The sequence below is a fragment of the Copadichromis virginalis genome, linkage group LG5 (assembly GCF_057382275.1).
Source record: "Copadichromis virginalis isolate Kocher_CV1m ecotype Utaka linkage group LG5, C_Virginalis_male_GT1.1, whole genome shotgun sequence".
Lineage (NCBI taxonomy): Eukaryota > Metazoa > Chordata > Actinopteri > Cichliformes > Cichlidae > Copadichromis > Copadichromis virginalis.
The window spans coordinates 32,075,811-32,093,450 of NC_140622.1; the positions used below are offsets into that span (position 1 = coordinate 32,075,811).

General features: G+C 40.2%; 1 protein-coding gene across 3 annotated transcripts in view; it reads left to right on the forward strand.

Moving 5' to 3' along the window:
• chd5 (chromodomain helicase DNA binding protein 5) overlaps nt 1–17,640 on the forward strand; it is a 36,607-nt gene that overhangs the window by 15,380 nt on the left and 3,587 nt on the right. For 2 of the 3 annotated variants that reach the window (XM_085457370.1, XM_085457372.1), the window contains exons 9-38: nt 494–712; nt 2,269–2,475; nt 2,881–3,092; nt 3,334–3,465; nt 3,688–3,796; nt 4,891–5,082; nt 5,306–5,506; nt 5,695–5,832; nt 6,003–6,124; nt 6,699–6,872; nt 6,979–7,120; nt 7,303–7,434; nt 7,572–7,689; nt 7,799–7,923; nt 8,085–8,331; nt 8,536–8,708; nt 8,883–9,057; nt 9,559–9,645; nt 9,780–9,868; nt 10,255–10,388; nt 11,538–11,682; nt 13,195–13,354; nt 13,460–13,539; nt 13,753–13,948; nt 14,037–14,126; nt 14,232–14,375; nt 14,872–14,980; nt 15,182–15,314; nt 15,477–15,672; nt 16,825–16,988. In XM_085457370.1, the coding sequence (XP_085313496.1) occupies nt 494–712; nt 2,269–2,475; nt 2,881–3,092; nt 3,334–3,465; nt 3,688–3,796; nt 4,891–5,082; nt 5,306–5,506; nt 5,695–5,832; nt 6,003–6,124; nt 6,699–6,872; nt 6,979–7,120; nt 7,303–7,434; nt 7,572–7,689; nt 7,799–7,923; nt 8,085–8,331; nt 8,536–8,708; nt 8,883–9,057; nt 9,559–9,645; nt 9,780–9,868; nt 10,255–10,388; nt 11,538–11,682; nt 13,195–13,354; nt 13,460–13,539; nt 13,753–13,948; nt 14,037–14,126; nt 14,232–14,375; nt 14,872–14,980; nt 15,182–15,314; nt 15,477–15,672; nt 16,825–16,988 (4,545 nt within the window). The remainder of the gene's footprint in view (nt 1–493; nt 713–2,268; nt 2,476–2,880; nt 3,093–3,333; nt 3,466–3,687; nt 3,797–4,890; nt 5,083–5,305; nt 5,507–5,694; nt 5,833–6,002; nt 6,125–6,698; nt 6,873–6,978; nt 7,121–7,302; nt 7,435–7,571; nt 7,690–7,798; nt 7,924–8,084; nt 8,332–8,535; nt 8,709–8,882; nt 9,058–9,558; nt 9,646–9,779; nt 9,869–10,254; nt 10,389–11,537; nt 11,683–13,194; nt 13,355–13,459; nt 13,540–13,752; nt 13,949–14,036; nt 14,127–14,231; nt 14,376–14,871; nt 14,981–15,181; nt 15,315–15,476; nt 15,673–16,824; nt 16,989–17,640) is intronic. The other variant, XM_085457371.1, reaches the window with a different exon arrangement.

The following is a 17,640-nucleotide window of genomic DNA, read 5'->3' on the forward strand; positions in this document are numbered from 1 at the left end:
CATCTGAGTTCAGGAAGTTGCTCTCAGGTCACTGTTACTTTGTACCCAGTGTAGAACAAACAGATTAAAATCCTTCATTACCTCAGATATTAGACAATTAGTGCTGACAGGAGTCATTCAGGTTATTTTTATTATTTTGTTTTTAATGGCTTTTTATTCTTACGATGTTAGCTGACTTCTGCCTTAACGTGCAGCAGTGTTTGTGATCAGCATTTAAAGACTGTAGGCTGTGTGACTATTAAGAGGAATTTTTGACTTTGTGAGCAGGTTTTGTGTATAAGCTGCAAACAAACTGTTCCCGACTGTGCACAAAAACAGCCAAGAAATCACGCAATTAAGAACAACTGGACTGTCAGTGTTTACGATGTTTGTTATCTTAACTTTACTTTCTGCGAATATCTCTATGTCTGAAAAATTGACATAGTCAGAGTTAAACTGAATATGTATGCTTAGTTTTACTCCCTAACATGCCCACATCAACTGTGTCCTCTAGGAGAAGGAGGGAATCCAGTGGGAGGCCAAAGATGAAGATGAAGATGAGGAGGAGGCTCCAGGTGAGGAAGAGGATGACCACATGGAGTTTTGCAGAGTTTGTAAAGATGGAGGAGAGCTGCTGTGTTGCGATACCTGCCCATCATCCTACCATATCCACTGCCTCAACCCGCCGCTTCCCGAGATACCAAATGGGGAGTGGTTATGTCCGCGCTGTATGGTAAGTTCATCTCAGTCGCCGTAGTATTTGATATTATTTTGTTTAAAATGGCTAATAATTAGGCATAGGTTCATGAAAATGTTGTAGTCAGAACAACTGGACATTTTACATACACTCATGATGGACATGAATGCTATTAATGGGACTTTGGGATTTCTGAACTGGTTTTTTTTTTTCAGCATAAATGGTTGTACAGCATACACTCTTAATGATTTTAAACAAGAACTGAGTGCACAAGTTTGATTTATTTTAGATTTACTATAATCCACACAGTTCTTGTAGTTTCTAATATATCCATATACTCTCAATGATATGTGGATAAACTTTTCTTAGCAAGTTGCATCTTGAGAGGACACTTTTGGTAGTCATAAACAAACCTATGGCATAATTCTGGCTGGATATTTGACAACTCTTCTTGGCAGAATTGGTAAAGTTAATTGGTTGGTTTCCTTGAAAGTACCCCGTTTTTAAGCCTACTTCACAAATTTTCAATAGTGTCGAGGTCTGTGTTTTAGGAAGCCCTTTCCAGAAGTTCAATCTTAACCGACTGTATCCATTTCAAAGAACTGTTGTCATACTTTTGACCCTGTGTGCATTAGAGAAAATTGATAATAAATACAAACTTGTGCACCAAAATCTTATTGTTTTAAAGTCAATAAAGATGTATGCTATCAATTCATTCATCATTCATCCTGGAAAAAGAGCAGTTAAAAAATATCATTAAAAGCCCAAAATTTGCATGACATTCATCTCCATGATGAGTGTAAGTAAACCTCAATTGTATATGTGCACAACGATATTTAGTTTAACATTTGCTTTGGTGGCAGCACGGTGGCACGGTGGTTAGCACTGTTGCCGCACAGCAAGACGGTTCCGAGTTCAATTCCACCATCTTTCTGTGTGGAGTTTGCATGTTCTCCACGTGTTTGTGTGGGTTCCCTCCGGGTACTCTGGCTTCCTCCCACCGTCCAAAGACATGCAGCTTGTGGGGATTGGATAATCCGAATTGCCACTAGGTGTAAATGTGAGTGCGAATGGTTGTCTGTCCCCGTGTGTTGGCCCTGCGACAGACTGGTGACCTGTCCAGGGTGTACCCTGCCTCTCGCCCTATGACAGCTGGGATAGGCTCCAGCGACCCCGAAAGGGAATGGATGGATGGATGGATTTTCTTTGGTGATTTTGTTCAAATTATTTTGTTTTTCAGTCTTGTCTTTTCTCTTTGTTGTTTACAAACGTGACACATTTACATCATGTTGATTTTAATTACCAGAGCGCTGTCACTGATACATAATTGAATGATGCATAAATATACATTGTTAGAGAGCCAGAGCAGATAAAGGGTGACCTCTTTCACTTTGATAAGTGTGCACACCTACAGCAGTTTCAGCCACATTAGCTTGTTGATGTTAATGTGAAATATGTCTCCTTTAGGAGGGTGATTGCTTGTCAAAGACTTTCATATTCATCTTCATATTTTTACAGAAACTCATTATTGTTACTCAGTCAGAAGCTAAGAAGAGCTGTGTGTGTGACAGAACCTTACTTTTTCCTTGCAGTGCCCTCCCCTTAAAGGAAAAGTACAAAAGATTATGCACTGGACGTGGGGAGAAGCTCCGCTGCCAGCCGAACCACCTACAGGACCTGATGGCAAGCCAACAGATCCGCTCACCAACCCCCCGCTCAAGGGCCGCCCAGAGAGGGAGTTCTTTGTTAAGTGGGCTGGCCTTTCGTACTGGCACTGCTCCTGGGTCAGCGAACTGCAGGTGAGATGCCAGAAGTCAGTCCAGTCTCAAATTAACATTTCTGCTCTTCTTGGCCAAAGTGTTCTCTTTGTTAAATATAGAACAAACCGAAGGAGCCAAGGGAGGATTTTACTGGATGATCTATTACTTTTTAATATAATATTAGAAAAACACAATGTTACATGAAATCTATTTTTCAGTTTTTCATGGAGAAGTTTTCCTTCAAATGCTCGACAAAGCACCTAATTTATTTTACACGAACTTTTTCTTTATTAATATCAGTCTGGGTTTTTTGTAACTAATTAAGTCAGTTTCATTGTTACAGATGGAAAATAATATATTGCATTTTTGTACCTACTTTGCTCAAGGAGGTGCTTGAAGGAAACTTACAAAACCAATAGTTTTGCTTTGTTGCTGGTTGTGCAGTTGGAGCTGTACCACACGGTCATGTACCGGAACTATCAGCGTAAGAACGACATGGACGAGCCCCCGCCATATGACTACGGCTCCGGAGAGGAGGAGCTCAACAGTGAGAAGAGAAAGAGCAAAGATCCCCAGTATGCTGCGATGGAGGAGCGCTTCTACCGTTATGGCATTAAACCAGAGTGGATGGTTATCCACCGGATAATCAATCATAGGTAGCTGCTCACACAGACTCTCAGATCAGGGTTTTCAGGATGTATTTAAAATACCATACATTTTATAGACCAGATATTCTAATTATTGCTTTTAACATTTCACAATATATCTGTATAACAGTTAAATGATCAGAAAGAAACATCTTCCATATGGCGGTCTCATATCAAGTTGTTTTTCAGTGTCTGTTTAATGATCAGTGTGATAAATTTATAAAACCTGCAGCTGTTTTCTGCTTTGTAGTTTTGATAAAGATGGTGATGTGCACTACTTGATCAAGTGGAGAGACCTGCCCTACGACCAGTGCACCTGGGAGGTGGATGATTTCGACATCCCAGATTATGAAAGTCATAAAGCTTCTTACTGGGATCACAGGTTAGTTAACTGTGTTTTGTACCTTTTTCAAGTAGCTTTCTCACGGTGGGAAGATGACAGTGAGAACACAGAAATCCCCTGCACACAAAAGTAAACAAAAGCATATGCCTACATCTGCTGCTGTTTCCCTTCATCCTCGCCCTCTGTCTGTGACAACCGTTAGAGTCATTTGTTGTGACATGAAATTGTTGCTTCGTTATAATTTTTTTTCCTTTTCCTCAGAGAGCAAATTTTAGGAGAGGATCAGCGCCCTCTTGTGGTGAGGAAAGGCAAGAAACTAAAAGATGACCATCCAAAGAGAGAAGTCCCTCCTGATGCCCCAATCATAGATGTAAGTTTGGATATTTGGGCCCACTTCTGCCAACTGAACTGTGATTGCCTGCAGCAGGTTTTTGCAGCAAACATTTCAAAAGTAATGCTCTCGATCTAAAGCCACAATTTATCGTGGCTGATTATTCTAGAGTCTATATTTAAACTGCACATATACAGTACTGTGAAAAAGTTATGAGTCACCCCTCATTTCTTTGCATTTTGCTTGGAAAATGGTATATAGGTGCTACGAAATATGGGCTAAATGGAAATACAGAGTAAAAGTCAAAGCCAAAGTTTTTACAAATTTAATTCGCTTGATATGAACACCTTCATTCTTCCGGACAGCCTGAACTCTCTTAGGCAATCCTTCATATAATTTCTTTAAGGATAATTCAGGGATAGTTCTCCAGGCCTCTTGAAGGACATTCAAAGCTCTTCTTTGGATGTTGACTGTGTTCTGTTCAGTTCTTTGTCAAGAGGATCCCACACAGTTTCAGTAATGTTGAAATCCAGGCTCTGGGGAGGCCAATCCAAAACTGATAGTTTTCTATTGTGTATTTTTCTATTCAGGTATGCTTTTACTGCACTGAGAGTGTGTTTGTGATGCTTTAAAATGGCATTGCATGTTGGATCAAAATCTTATGGAACTTTTCTGCATTCATAATTTCAGCAGTTTTGACAAGATCAAACCATGTTTTACATGGTGAAGCACCAGATGCATCTCTCACATCTTATCTCATGTTTTCCTGGATCTTTTCATGTTTCATAAGGACATGACTTTTAGATACTGTTCATCTGCTGTTGGTAGTTTTTTAGGTCTCCCGCTTCTTGTTTTGTCCAACTGTTCATTTTTTAAAGGCAAATTATGGGTTTTTGTGACAGATTGCTTGTAATGAAGCCCATAAAGATAAAATTTCAGATTTGTCCTTTGCTAAGTTTTCTTATGTTTATGCTAATGTTTTTTATGCTTAAATGATTCATAGGTTGATATTAAGTTGTTCAAAAACTACAAGATCTGGACTGGAAATGAGAGCCAAAGTAACAAAATAAAAAAGCATTGAAAGACCTTCCGAAAGACTCTTACAAGATTCTGCCTCCTATTTCTATTATCAGCCCACCATCAAGTTTGAGCACCAACCATGGTACATTAATGCCACTGGGGGAACGCTACATCCGTACCAGCTGGAAGGCCTGAACTGGTTGAGGTTCTCCTGGGCTCAGGGCACAGATACGATCCTGGCTGATGAAATGGGCCTGGGAAAGACGGTGCAGACGATAGTGTTTCTCTACTCGCTGTATAAGGAGGTAAGACTGAAAGACTGTCCTCTTTTGTCTTTTCCATATTGCATTGCATAGATCACATTTTGGTTCTGTGGGTGTAATTCATAAAGCACCTGTTAGTAATATAAATGGGAATATAAACTTAGAGCTAATAATATTGTGCGTAAAAAGTAAAATGATGAACTGAGTTCTTCTTCGGGTGATGTATTTTATGGGGAAGTAACCTAATGTCTCCTGTCTCTGTCAGGGTCATTCCAAAGGACCTTTCTTGGTGAGCGCACCCCTTTCCACTATCATTAACTGGGAGAGAGAATTTGAGATGTGGGCTCCAGATTTCTATGTGGTGACATACACTGGAGACAAAGACAGCAGGGCAATCATCAGGGAGAACGAGTTCACCTTTGAAGACAGTGCAGTAAAATCAGGGCGGAAGGTGTTCCGTATGAAGGTAGTGTACCCCATGCTCATCCATGTTTTTCTCACCAGGTCAAAATACTGTTTTTCAAGTGCATACTTTTTGAAGCCGCAGGTGATGAAATAAATGATAATTTTACTTTGTTTTTAATTCATTTTATGCCTATTACATGCAGCGCATACTAAATCATCGTATCTACCATCCAATCTGCTCCCTTGCAGAAAGACACTCCTATCAAGTTCCATGTGCTGCTGACATCTTATGAGCTGATTACTATAGATCAAGCCATTCTGAGCTCTGTCACCTGGGCCTGTCTGGTGGTAGATGAGGCCCACAGATTAAAAAACAACCAATCAAAGGTAAAGCTGCACCGCCTGCACTGAGATATATCCTATCATATGCTTTGGAAGCAGAAACAGCATCCTTTTAACAGAAAAAGAAAAATGCATGAGAAGGATGAGTAGAGTAGGGTGTACATCTCTTCATATGGCATTGACTTTCATCATCTTGCACAATCTCTCATGTTCAGTTTTTCAGAATTCTCAATGGGTATAAGATCTACTACAAGCTGCTGCTCACTGGAACTCCTCTTCAAAACAACCTAGAAGAGCTGTTCCACCTCCTTAACTTCCTCACCCCAGAGCGCTTCAAGTATGTGCTGTCTCTTTTCTATCGTATATAATTTCCTACCTTTTTTTCTCATGGATTTCATGCATTAAATTATGATATATATAATGTTATGAACAATAAAAAATACAAACAGGAAGAAAGTGAATGTAAATAACTTCATTATAAATAATTGTGTATAAACTGATTTTAAGTCTTTTTTAATAGTTTTCTAAAGCCAATGAAAATTCACCATCATCTAATATTTTTTTGCCCGTATAGACTCAGTTTCTGTGCAGCTCAGGTAAATTGGTATAGATTTTATGACTGATCCTCCTTATTATCTCATAAGTTCAGCCCAGTAATGAGTCTTGTCCATTTAAAACTCCAGAATGACAAATTTTATACATTTCCAACATCACAGGCACAGCTAACTGACCAAAACACTTTTACATTTTGTGATGAGTAAGACTATCAGCATCCATTTTCAAGCAGTTTTAAGTCAGCACATTGTACTGGAGCAAAAATAGATAGATCTCTTGTTTTAAATAAAATACATTTAAATTAAGAAATAGGCTTTTTTTTTTTAAATATAATTTCATTTCATTGTGACCTGCAGTAACCTGGAAGGCTTCCTGGAGGAGTTTGCTGATATCTCTAAAGAGGATCAGATCAAAAAGCTCCACGACCTGCTGGGACCTCACATGCTCAGGAGGCTGAAAGCTGATGTCTTCAAGAATATGCCTGCAAAGACAGAGCTGATTGTCAGAGTGGAGCTTAGCCCCATGCAGAAGTAAGCCTGAAAAAAATAAGCATAACCGTGTTGAAGGAAGCATGGGCAAATAATTGATTGTGATTTTCATTTCTTCTCCTGACTCTATCTGACCTCTAACCTGCAGGAAATATTACAAGTTTATCTTGACACGAAACTTCGAGGCTTTGAACTCCAAAGGTGGAGGGAACCAGGTGTCCCTCCTCAACATTATGATGGACCTGAAAAAGTGCTGCAACCACCCTTACCTGTTCCCTGTGGCCGCTGTGGTAAGGCAGATTTACTTTATTTGTTTTATTTCAGAGTACAGATGACTTATATCAACCAACACAGAAAACTAGAAAACTGCCCCTTTTTCTGAGTTCGGTTTAGCATGTTATTCAGAGATACTGTAGCAAGCAATGATTCTCGAGCTAATCTCCATCCTGGCATTGATTGTTTTATCTTGAAGGAGGCTCCTGTTTTACCCAATGGCTCTTATGATGGCAACCTACTGGTGAAGTCCTCAGGAAAACTGACGCTGCTTCAGAAAATGCTAAAAAAGCTCAAAGATGAAGGACACAGAGTTCTCATTTTCTCTCAGGTAACACTCAAATAAATGTATGTGTCAGAGTCTGTCTATATTTTAGCCATTTCTGTGCGATGGCAGTTTTATGTGATGAATGACATCAAAGACAATTTCAGGTTTTTTAGCTGTAAGGTCCAACATTGTGTTTACAGATGACAAAGATGCTGGATCTGCTCGAGGACTTTCTTGAGTTTGAGGGTTATAAATATGAACGTATTGATGGGGGGATTACTGGAGGTCTAAGGCAGGAAGCCATTGACCGCTTCAATGGTGAGGGTTGTTTTTTTTGTGCACTTGCACATTTGTCTCAGTCTGGCTTTCACTTACTCACACACTCTTAAACACACAAAGCAACTCGCTGCTCTGTTTTATGTCACAGCACCAGGCGCGCAGCAGTTCTGCTTCTTGCTTTCAACACGAGCTGGAGGCCTTGGCATCAACCTGGCGAGCGCAGATACTGTCATCATCTACGACTCTGACTGGAATCCTCACAATGACATCCAAGTACTGACTCCACATAGAATATTTTAATATTGAATTATTATTATTATTTATTTATTTGTAATTTGTAACAAGTTGAGCTTTAATTCTCAAGTGAAAAACCATCTCTTTAATTTCACCTCTTCACTCCAGTGTCATGCCTTGTATCTTCCTCTTTGTTACAGGCATTTAGCAGAGCGCACCGTATAGGCCAAAACAAGAAAGTGATGATCTACCGGTTTGTGACTCGAGGCTCAGTGGAGGAGCGAATCACCCAAGTGGCCAAAAGGAAAATGATGCTGACTCACCTGGTGGTGCGCCCTGGCCTGGGCTCCAAAATGGGCTCCATGTCCAAACAAGAACTGGATGACATCCTAAAGTTTGGAACTGAGGAGCTTTTTAAAGATGAAATGGAAGCAGCACGAACAATGGGTCTGTCTATGTGTATACTGACGTGTGTTTCTGTTATGGATTGAACAAAAGCACACCCATTTTTATTGGGGTTTGTCTATTCACAGATATTCCTGTGCTAGAGACCTTTTTGTGTAGATTTCTATCAGCATTTTTAAGCTTACACACTTTCCTCTGCTCAAAAGCGCCTCCACTCGTTATTAAGTAAAAGCCTCTCATTAACAGGTGATAACAAAGATGGTGAGGAGGGCAGTGTGATTCACTACGACGATGATGCTATCTCAAAGCTGCTGGACCGCAGCCAGGATGCCACTGAAGACACAGAGATACAGAATATGAATGAGTACCTGAGCTCCTTCAAGGTGGCTCAGTATGTGGTGAAAGAAGAAGATGGAGAGGTGAGATTTTAACCGTCTTCACATCATGTGACATCATGATAATTGGGGTCGCACACACAAAATCTGTAGATCTCATTTATATCACAGTTCAATTATTTTGCTCAATACGCTACCTTCGACATAGGCCTTGTTTTAGAGATACTTACGCATGTGTCCTAATGTGCTATTATTCAGGAGGAGGTAGAGCGAGAGATCATTAAGCAAGAGGAGAACGTGGATCCGGACTACTGGGAAAAACTCCTCCGCCACCACTATGAGCAACAGCAGGAAGATCTGGCGCGAAATCTGGGCAAAGGCAAACGCATCCGAAAGCAGGTCAACTACAACGATACGACCCAGGAAGACCAAGGTAGGCTCAAGAGACACACAGCACCTCCCTATCAACATGTCTGCCGAGTTTTATTAGAGAGACAAGAGTGTGGCATTATCTCAAAATGGGATCATTTGGGTGTATCCTCTTCATTGTAACTCTTAGAATTCATTATACTGCCCTAAAGCTCACTTGTACCTCATGCATTTATGTAGTTTTATCAATGGGTGTTAAAGCACCCCTTTTTGCAGTAATTTTGCATGCTCAGCGTCCTGTCGATTGTAGTTGTCCTGCAGTTGAACTTTTATTTAAGAGTGAATAAAGACTTTAAAGCTCATTGTAGCTTAGAGTACACTCAAAGTTAAAGTGATTGTCTGCCATAGTTGCAAACCCTCACTTCACTTCCAGAGGCCTGAAGTGGTACAGTATGTGCATGCCCGACTGTAGTGGTCTGTAGTAATCTGCAGTGCCATGGCGCCCTCAGGTGGCCACCAACAGAAGCGAACGCAATGTACTGTTTCTCTTTGATGTGTGGCTCAGAATGGCAGGATGATCTTTCAGACAATCAGTCGGAGTACTCCGTGGGGTCCGAGGACGAGGACGAAGATTTCGAGGAGAGGCCTGAAGGTAGGCAGCAAAAAACACGATAAGTCACATTTGAATATAAACAAAACAGATTCTTACTGTATTTTTTCTGTCATTATACATGTCCCTACATGCGCCCATCTTTCTGACAACGGACTTTGTTTTGTTCTACGTAGGAGGACGCAGACAATCACGTCGGCAGCTCAAGAGTGAGAAAGACAAACCTCTTCCACCCTTACTGGCTCGGGTTGGAGGCAGTATCGAGGTATGAATTCCAGGAAGTCCTCGCATATCTTCAAGTGTATTGGCTTACTTTAATTGTTTGTCTTACCAGATCATTTTGTAATCAGTCACTTTAGAATATTTCCTCATTTGAAGAAAATTTGACATTTTTGAGCAGCATGTCAGGAAGCATCACTGCTCTGCAGCTGATCATGTGCTTCTTTGTAAAATGAGAAATCAGGATCAATAAATTCTCACCCTGTTATTACATCATAAAACATATATCCACAAGTATAATTTAGAACTGTTTTAATATACAAGGGAATACTTCTTATGTCTTTCTACTGCTTCTTTCTGACTTTTTGAATTCACAACCTCTTTATCTAAAACATCTCTATTACTCTGTTTTCTGATTATCATCATTTCAAGGTCCTTGGGTTCAACGCTCGTCAGAGGAAAGCCTTCCTTAATGCCATCATGCGCTGGGGCATGCCCCCTCAGGATGCTTTCAACTCTCATTGGCTAGTTAGGGACCTGAGAGGGAAGAGTGAGCGCGAGTTCAGGTGAAGCTCTAATATTATTCATTTTTCAACTATGACACAAGTAGCGTTATTTGAATCAGTTGTAATTTTGTTTTCACACAGTGCAATTTTTTTCTCAAGAGGGGCCTGTCATTATATTAAGTGGCAGCTCTTGGCTCTTTCATTAACTGTTTACACTGTTTGCTAGCCCATGGCAATGCTCCAGATTGCTCATGTCACGTTGGTAAAGGTCGGCCTTGCCAATTTCACTTTAATTTGGAGCAGTGGGAAAGAAAATGCCCACAGGTTGTTAAAACTAAAATTTTATGCCTGCAAATTATAACACATCACTCCTGTTGCTGCTATTGCAGCCAATAACACTATTGGCAAACCTATTACTTTGACCTTGTTCTCAATCAGTCAGTTGAAGTGATGGCATTATGTTTTACCAAAGCGACTCACTACACTGCATTAGCATTTACTTCAGCTGTCTTCTATGTATTGATAGTTTCTTTAATAATTAGAGATGGCACATCCTATATGTAGTTATGGATACCCATTTTACTAAGCTTCATTAAACAGATCAGAAAATGTTAACCTGTAGCTTACATGCTGATGTAGTGTAACAGTGCACATGTCTAGTACACAGTGTCATCTGTGTAGTTTCAGTTTCTAATAGATGTTAAAATGTACAACAAAATCTAGCATGAAAGGTAGGGTATGTATGTGCTTCCAGCAACAAACATCTTCAGCACTCGCTGTGGTGTTCCGACCGTGTCGAGCGTGTAAGCCTGTGAAACGTATATAATCGTCTTTTCCTGAAGAAGAAGCTTTGATACTGTCAGGAGAGTAGTTTGGGCAGTGTGAGAGTGTGATACACTGACTGAAAATGGGTGTCTCACACTAGGTTTTTTCTCATGATGTTGTTATTTGGGGAATTCTCCAAAATGTCATGTCGTTTAGTGAGCTGCACAGCAGAAACATGTTTGAGTTCAGAGTGATACATGGCAGTGTATCACCTCGAAACAGTGAGATTTCTGCCACCAGGGTGTGCATTCTTGAATGACATTAAGATGACAGGAAAGGAGTGCGTGTCTGAAACAAGCTTATTGCTACCTCCCTAGTCGTTAGTAGAGGTTTGAAAATGTGAGTTTGTGCTGGTAACCTTATAGAAATTTTTGTGTTCCTTAGGGCCTACGTGTCTCTGTTCATGAGACATTTATGTGAGCCGGGGGCAGATGGAGCAGAGACCTTTGCCGATGGAGTCCCTCGCGAGGGGCTGTCTCGTCAGCATGTTCTTACCAGGATCGGAGTCATGTCCCTTGTCAGGAAAAAGGTACCGATTATTCAGCCAAAGAAATTTTCTTCCTATGCTGGAACATTGAGATTAGAAAAAGTAGGTCAGCCCATCCTGGAGGAAGCCAAAGCGGGGGGGCGGGGGGGGGGTAATCTTTGGGTACAAACTTTTTCTTGCTTTGAACATCATGCATATTCCAAAATAAGATGTTTTTTGGAGATTTGTCAGCAGTGAATACATCTGAGACTGAAGTGGATGAAGATTTGTATGTAAAGTGTTTAGAAAGGTTAGAAAGTTACTAAATACAGTTTCCACAATTATATTCGCCAATGTAGGATCACAGGCTAATACTACTTTTTCTTTATATTATACAGTACTGTGCAAATCTCTTGAGCCACCCTTGATTTCTTACCTTCTTACAATTCTTACAAATGGTCCTTTACAATAGTTTAACCATTTAACACTGACCTATGAATAATTTAATCATAAAAACACACCAAACTCAAGGGATGGAGGGACCGAAGAAGTCATATGGATGGCATCCAGATGAAGAGACTCTCAATGACTTCTTCAGTCGCTTGGAAATCACTAAAAGTTTGATTTTGTTCATCTGGACTCTGTTTCCAGATAAACAGAATGAACTTTCTGGGATTTCCTTACCTGAATTATTGATCCTGGATCGAGATCTTGACTCACTTGGGCAAGAACTGCCTAAAACTGGCATGTGAGTACAAGCAAACAGCACGTACATCACTCTCTTGGATCAGTGATGAAATGTTTCACATTTCTGAGGTCCTTCAAGAAGCCTGGAAAACTATTCCTGAAGACTACTTAAGTAAATTAGAAGAAAGTTGCCTAAGAGAGTTTTAAGTTTAGGCTTTGTTGAAGAATAAAAGGTGATCATACCAAATATTGACTTCCAGGCTCATTTGAACTGTTAACCTTTTTAACTGTCTGTCTTTATATGTTTTATTTCCAAGTAGGTTAACAGGTGTTTTAATAAATTGTTGCACCAGTTTTAACAACAAAATATAAAGAAGTTATGACGAGCTTGGGACTTTTGCACACTACTGTATAAAGCAAATAACAATAGCTATATTAATTCATTTATTTTAATCTATACATAGTAAACTTGTAGTATTACAAGATTTTTTAAAAGTATAACATTAGTGTATTACATGCTCAAGTACTACAGATAGAGACTAGCAAGTAGCTACAGCTGGCAGAATACAGCTCTTCCCTTATGAGAGCTACAGTTTAAAATTAGATTTTCTATTAATGTTTTTGTGCATGGCCTGTGGCAAATAAAGTTTTTAAAAAGTGTTGAAAAACCGAGTTGCCATGATAACTAGGCTAAGTTTGAAGTTAAAATGAGCTGGTCCATCTGGCTTGAGCCAGAATTAATATTTTACTAGTGCTTAATTATGCTACATGTACTTTATAATTTTATAATAGAGTTCTTCCTAATGCCTTATTTAAAGAAAGTAGGACATCCAGTGAAAGTATAGGATGTTCTTTTTATCACAGTTGCATCTCTTTTCTTTACTGTAGGTGCAAGAGTTTGAGCATGTAAATGGGAAGTTAAGCTCTCCTGATCTGATTCCCATTGGAATGGAGCTGAAGAAACTGAATGAGAGTGTATCCTCTGATCCCAACACGCCTGTGCCAGCTAGCCCTGTGGCTACTCAGCCCAGCACTCCTATCCCACAAGGTCTGCTTTGATCATGTTCTGTTTTCCTCTAAATGTTAAAGTAAAGTTCATGCTGTATCACTTTATGACTGCAAATGAGCTGAGTTGTTGTTTTCTGGAATGTAGAAAAAACTGAGTCTTTCTTGGGTACTGCGGAGGACAAGGAAGCCACAGAGCCAGAGAGCAAGAAACTGTCAGAGCAGGAAGTGAGTCCTTTTTTTTCTCCCTTTAACCACCACTTTCTTTCTTTTCTCCTTTATTGTTTTGTCCATCATCTCATGGGTCATCACACTGTAACCATAACTCATCATTCTCAGAAGACGCTTGTCAAACTCCGACACCTTTTAACTTGTCTTTTTTTGCCCTTTACCGACTCTATCCTTTCTCCCTCTGTTGTCCTGTCTGTTTTCCCTCGGCAGGCTTCCACTGTTGAGCCAGCATCTGCACCCGAGAAGGCAACTGACAGTGACGAGAACAAGGGCAACTCAGAGGAGAAAACAGGAGATGAGAGGAACAGAACCGAGTCGCCCTCCACAAAGACGGAGCCATCTGCTAACCCAAAAGAGCCAGCTTTCAAACAGTCCGAAGCGCAATCCACTATCACCTCACCTAAGAGTGAGCGGTTTATGATCTGTGTACTTCAGATTTTACTTATCTGCAAGGCTGTGCTTTGTTTATTCATTCTTTTTTCTTCTATCCTCAGTGGAGCCATGCAAAGAAACCGAAAAGTCCTCAGAAAAAGGAGACACTGATTCTCCTCTGGCAAAAACTGAAGACAAGGAAAATAAACCAGGTAAACGTGCTATGACTCCTTAAATTAAAGATGGAGGATTATTCTGCTATATACACCACTATATACACCACAGATATTTATTTTAATTAATTGTAACCTTTGCAGATGATGTAAAGAGTGAAGACGCATTAGAGGGTCGAATAAATGGAGACAAGGACACTTTGGATGAGATAGACGAGAGCAGGAAAGAAGACAAAAATGGATTCAAAGCAAAGTTCATGTTTAATATTGCTGACGGAGGTTTTACAGGTAAGAATCAATCCGATTTCTGCTATTTGTCCTTAATATACCTGATGCTGACTGACCAGGTGTCACCTGGAGTACTCTGGTCACATTCCTCCTTCATATCCACATATGAGATATGAGATAAAGTTGATCAATTAGACTCTGAGTTCACAAAGTCACTGACAAATGTTGTGTCACTGGGAGAAATTGTCACTTATAAGCCCATCATAGAAGTCTTCTGAGTCTGATTTTCTGAGACTATCCATATCGTCAGACTGTAGAGTGAAGTCTGCACCTTATAAATAGATATTCTTTCTCTCCCCACTTTTCCTCCCGTGTTTTCTTTGGTTTACTCAGAATCTCTACTGCAGGTTATTTCAGGTGTCACACTGATTTATCTTTGTTTTGATATAAGTTTTGTTTGTGTTTATATGCTCTTATTTCTCTTTACGTGTTACAGACATATGGGATATTACTTTGTATTTTTGTAAGAACCCTGTTTTTATTTTTACACCGTCAGAGCTGCACACCCTCTGGCAGACTGAAGAGCGAGCAGCGCTGTCTTCTGGAAAGATGCATGACATCTGGCACCGTCGCCATGACTACTGGCTGTTGGCTGGCATCGTGACGTATCCTTTCTTCCAGAGTGAGGAGCGAGAAGCATATGGCAGAGCAATGTAATTACTTATGACAGAAGTAGCTGCGGAGCTGATATTTACAAAATGTGAGGATGATGTAAAACTACACTTTCCTGCTTCCTCTTTATTTGAAGAATTTTATGAGGTTTTCCTTGCTCCCATTTGCTTTCTTTGACCGTGAATTTATCTCAGACATGGCTACGCTCGCTGGCAAGACATTCAGAATGATCCACGTTATGCGATTCTGAATGAGCCTTTCAAGACCGAGATGCATAAGGGCAACTACTTAGAAATGAAAAACAAATTCCTGGCTCGCCGCTTTAAGGCAAGTGTGGAGTTTTTTGTTTTTGTTTTTTTTAAAAAAACAGAAAAATAACAATAATACATTCTTCACATTATAATCTGAATACAAATGGAACCAGTTTGCATCTCCCTGCTATGTCTGCATTTCATACAAACTTCTCTTTGTTACTTTGCCTCACTGTAGTTGTTAGAGCAGGCTCTGGTGATCGAGGAGCAGCTGAGGCGGGCGGCTTACCTGAATATGACCCAGGACCCGAGTCACCCTGCCATGGCACTCAACACTCGCTTTGCCGAGGTGGAATGTCTGGCCGAGTCCCACCAGCACCTGTCCAAAGAGTCTCTGGCTGGGAACAAACCTGCCAACGCCGTGCTGCACAAAGGTCCGCAGCCCAGTGTCAAAAACAGCAACAGTTTAACCTGGCGAGATTCAGCTACCCAGTGCTGATAAATAGCTTTTTGTGATGCAAAGTAACTGGTTTGTTTGTGCTTCGTTCTGTTTCAAATCAGATGCAGGAGGAAATATTAACTTGAAACTCCCTAAAATCTTCCTAGAATTACCAGCACTTCACTATTTTTTAACTGAGACAGTATATTTTATGAAATAAATAGTATTTGTGTTTCTTTCACAGTGTGCTGTGTTGTTGGAATCAGTATACTAATACCAGAGTAAATTATGTTGCTCCAAGACAGTAAGAACACTAAGGAACAAGTTAAAACACCAATATAAAAAATTCCAAATGTTGCAAACAATTGCAAAATAGCTCCAATAATACAAACAGCTCTACGTATGTCATTCAGTGGTGCATTTAGGTCACCTCAGTCTCTCACTGAGCATGCTCCTGTGGCTGGACAGCGTGTCATGGAGTGGGTGGGTTAGAAGAGATTTATAACACGTGAAAAAAACTTCTGCAGTTACACTTTAAAAAGTCTTTTTTTATGTTATTTGAAACAGTGTCAATGTCATTTCACTAATTACTAGTACGCAAAAGCTATTTTAACCTGTTAATAATACATGTTTTGTTTCCAAATGGAGACAGCTGTCAATTCCATCCATCCAGACAGTAAACAGGATGCCAAAGGAAGCATTTACAGATATTTCCACTCCACTGTTTTGTGAAGAGCTTCTAAAAGTCAGCCAGTAAATATCCTGTTTGACACAGTGGCTTCATTTTATGTTAATTTGACTCACCATTAAAACATGCTTACAGTGATTAGTAGGATGAAAGTTTGGGAAGAGGCCAAAGACTGATTGAAACTGAGGCGTTAAAATGTTATCGTTTCAAAATGATGCTGACTGTGACCCTCACTGATTTGTCTGCCAGTGAAAAATGTTTTGGCATTTAGTTCTTGGCACTTGTTAATTTCAGGTCCTGGAACAAACAAATTAGCTTTTTTAATTATTTGAGGTTCACACTAATTATGTCAAGGGTGTTGGAAAAGTTTTACATGCATTTTCCCGACATTTTATCGAAATCATTCTTTTAATACTAACATAAGTGAAACTGCTCTTGTGTGTGTTCGTGCTCTTGCAGTGCTGAACCAGCTGGAGGAACTTCTGAGTGACATGAAAGCAGATGTGACACGACTGCCCAACATGCTGTCCAGGATCCCACCGGTGTCGGCGAGGCTGCAGATGTCTGAGCGGAGCATCCTGAGCCGCCTCACCAGCCGAGGCAATGAACCTCCACCGCAGCAGGTGAGATGGAGCGTGGTTGTCAAGGAGATCAGGTGGGTTTTAGAAAGCTTTTTTAAAAAATGGAATTAAAGTTATTTGAGCTCATTTCCTGTAAAACAGGTTAAGGCTCAAAAGTGGGCAACTTGGCTAAGTAAATTTAAGAAAAAGGAAAAGCTGTGTCCCAAAACCTTTGAAGTTCACCGTTGTCGCAACTACACAGCCACACTATTCCTTTGAAATCTCAAACTTAGGCTCGCTATTCCCCACGGAAGATTTCCCTCAGGTGCGATATGGGGAAAGAAAAATCTCCCTTAAGTTGTTTGCTTTCACCACTGTGCTCCACATTTTGCTCCCAGAGGAGAAAAAGTTGTTGTGTCTTTGCTTTCCTCTCTGCTGTAGAGTGTGTATTTTGTTCTGTTATACAAGGGATCATTTCAGCCGCGTAGTCTCTGTGGCCATATGCTCTGACAGTCTTTTTTTGGTTGTTATGACAACGCTTTCCTGACCATGACACAGTCGACGCACTTTCCTCCGCTTTTATCTGTCTTTACTTTGCTGGTGTAGAAAGAAAACTTCTCTTACAGAGCAACTCAAGCCTTTTAAGCACTGTATAGTAGAAAAAACCTCATACTGAATACCTGCTGTAATCACAAAGCTGTTTACAGCAGGATGA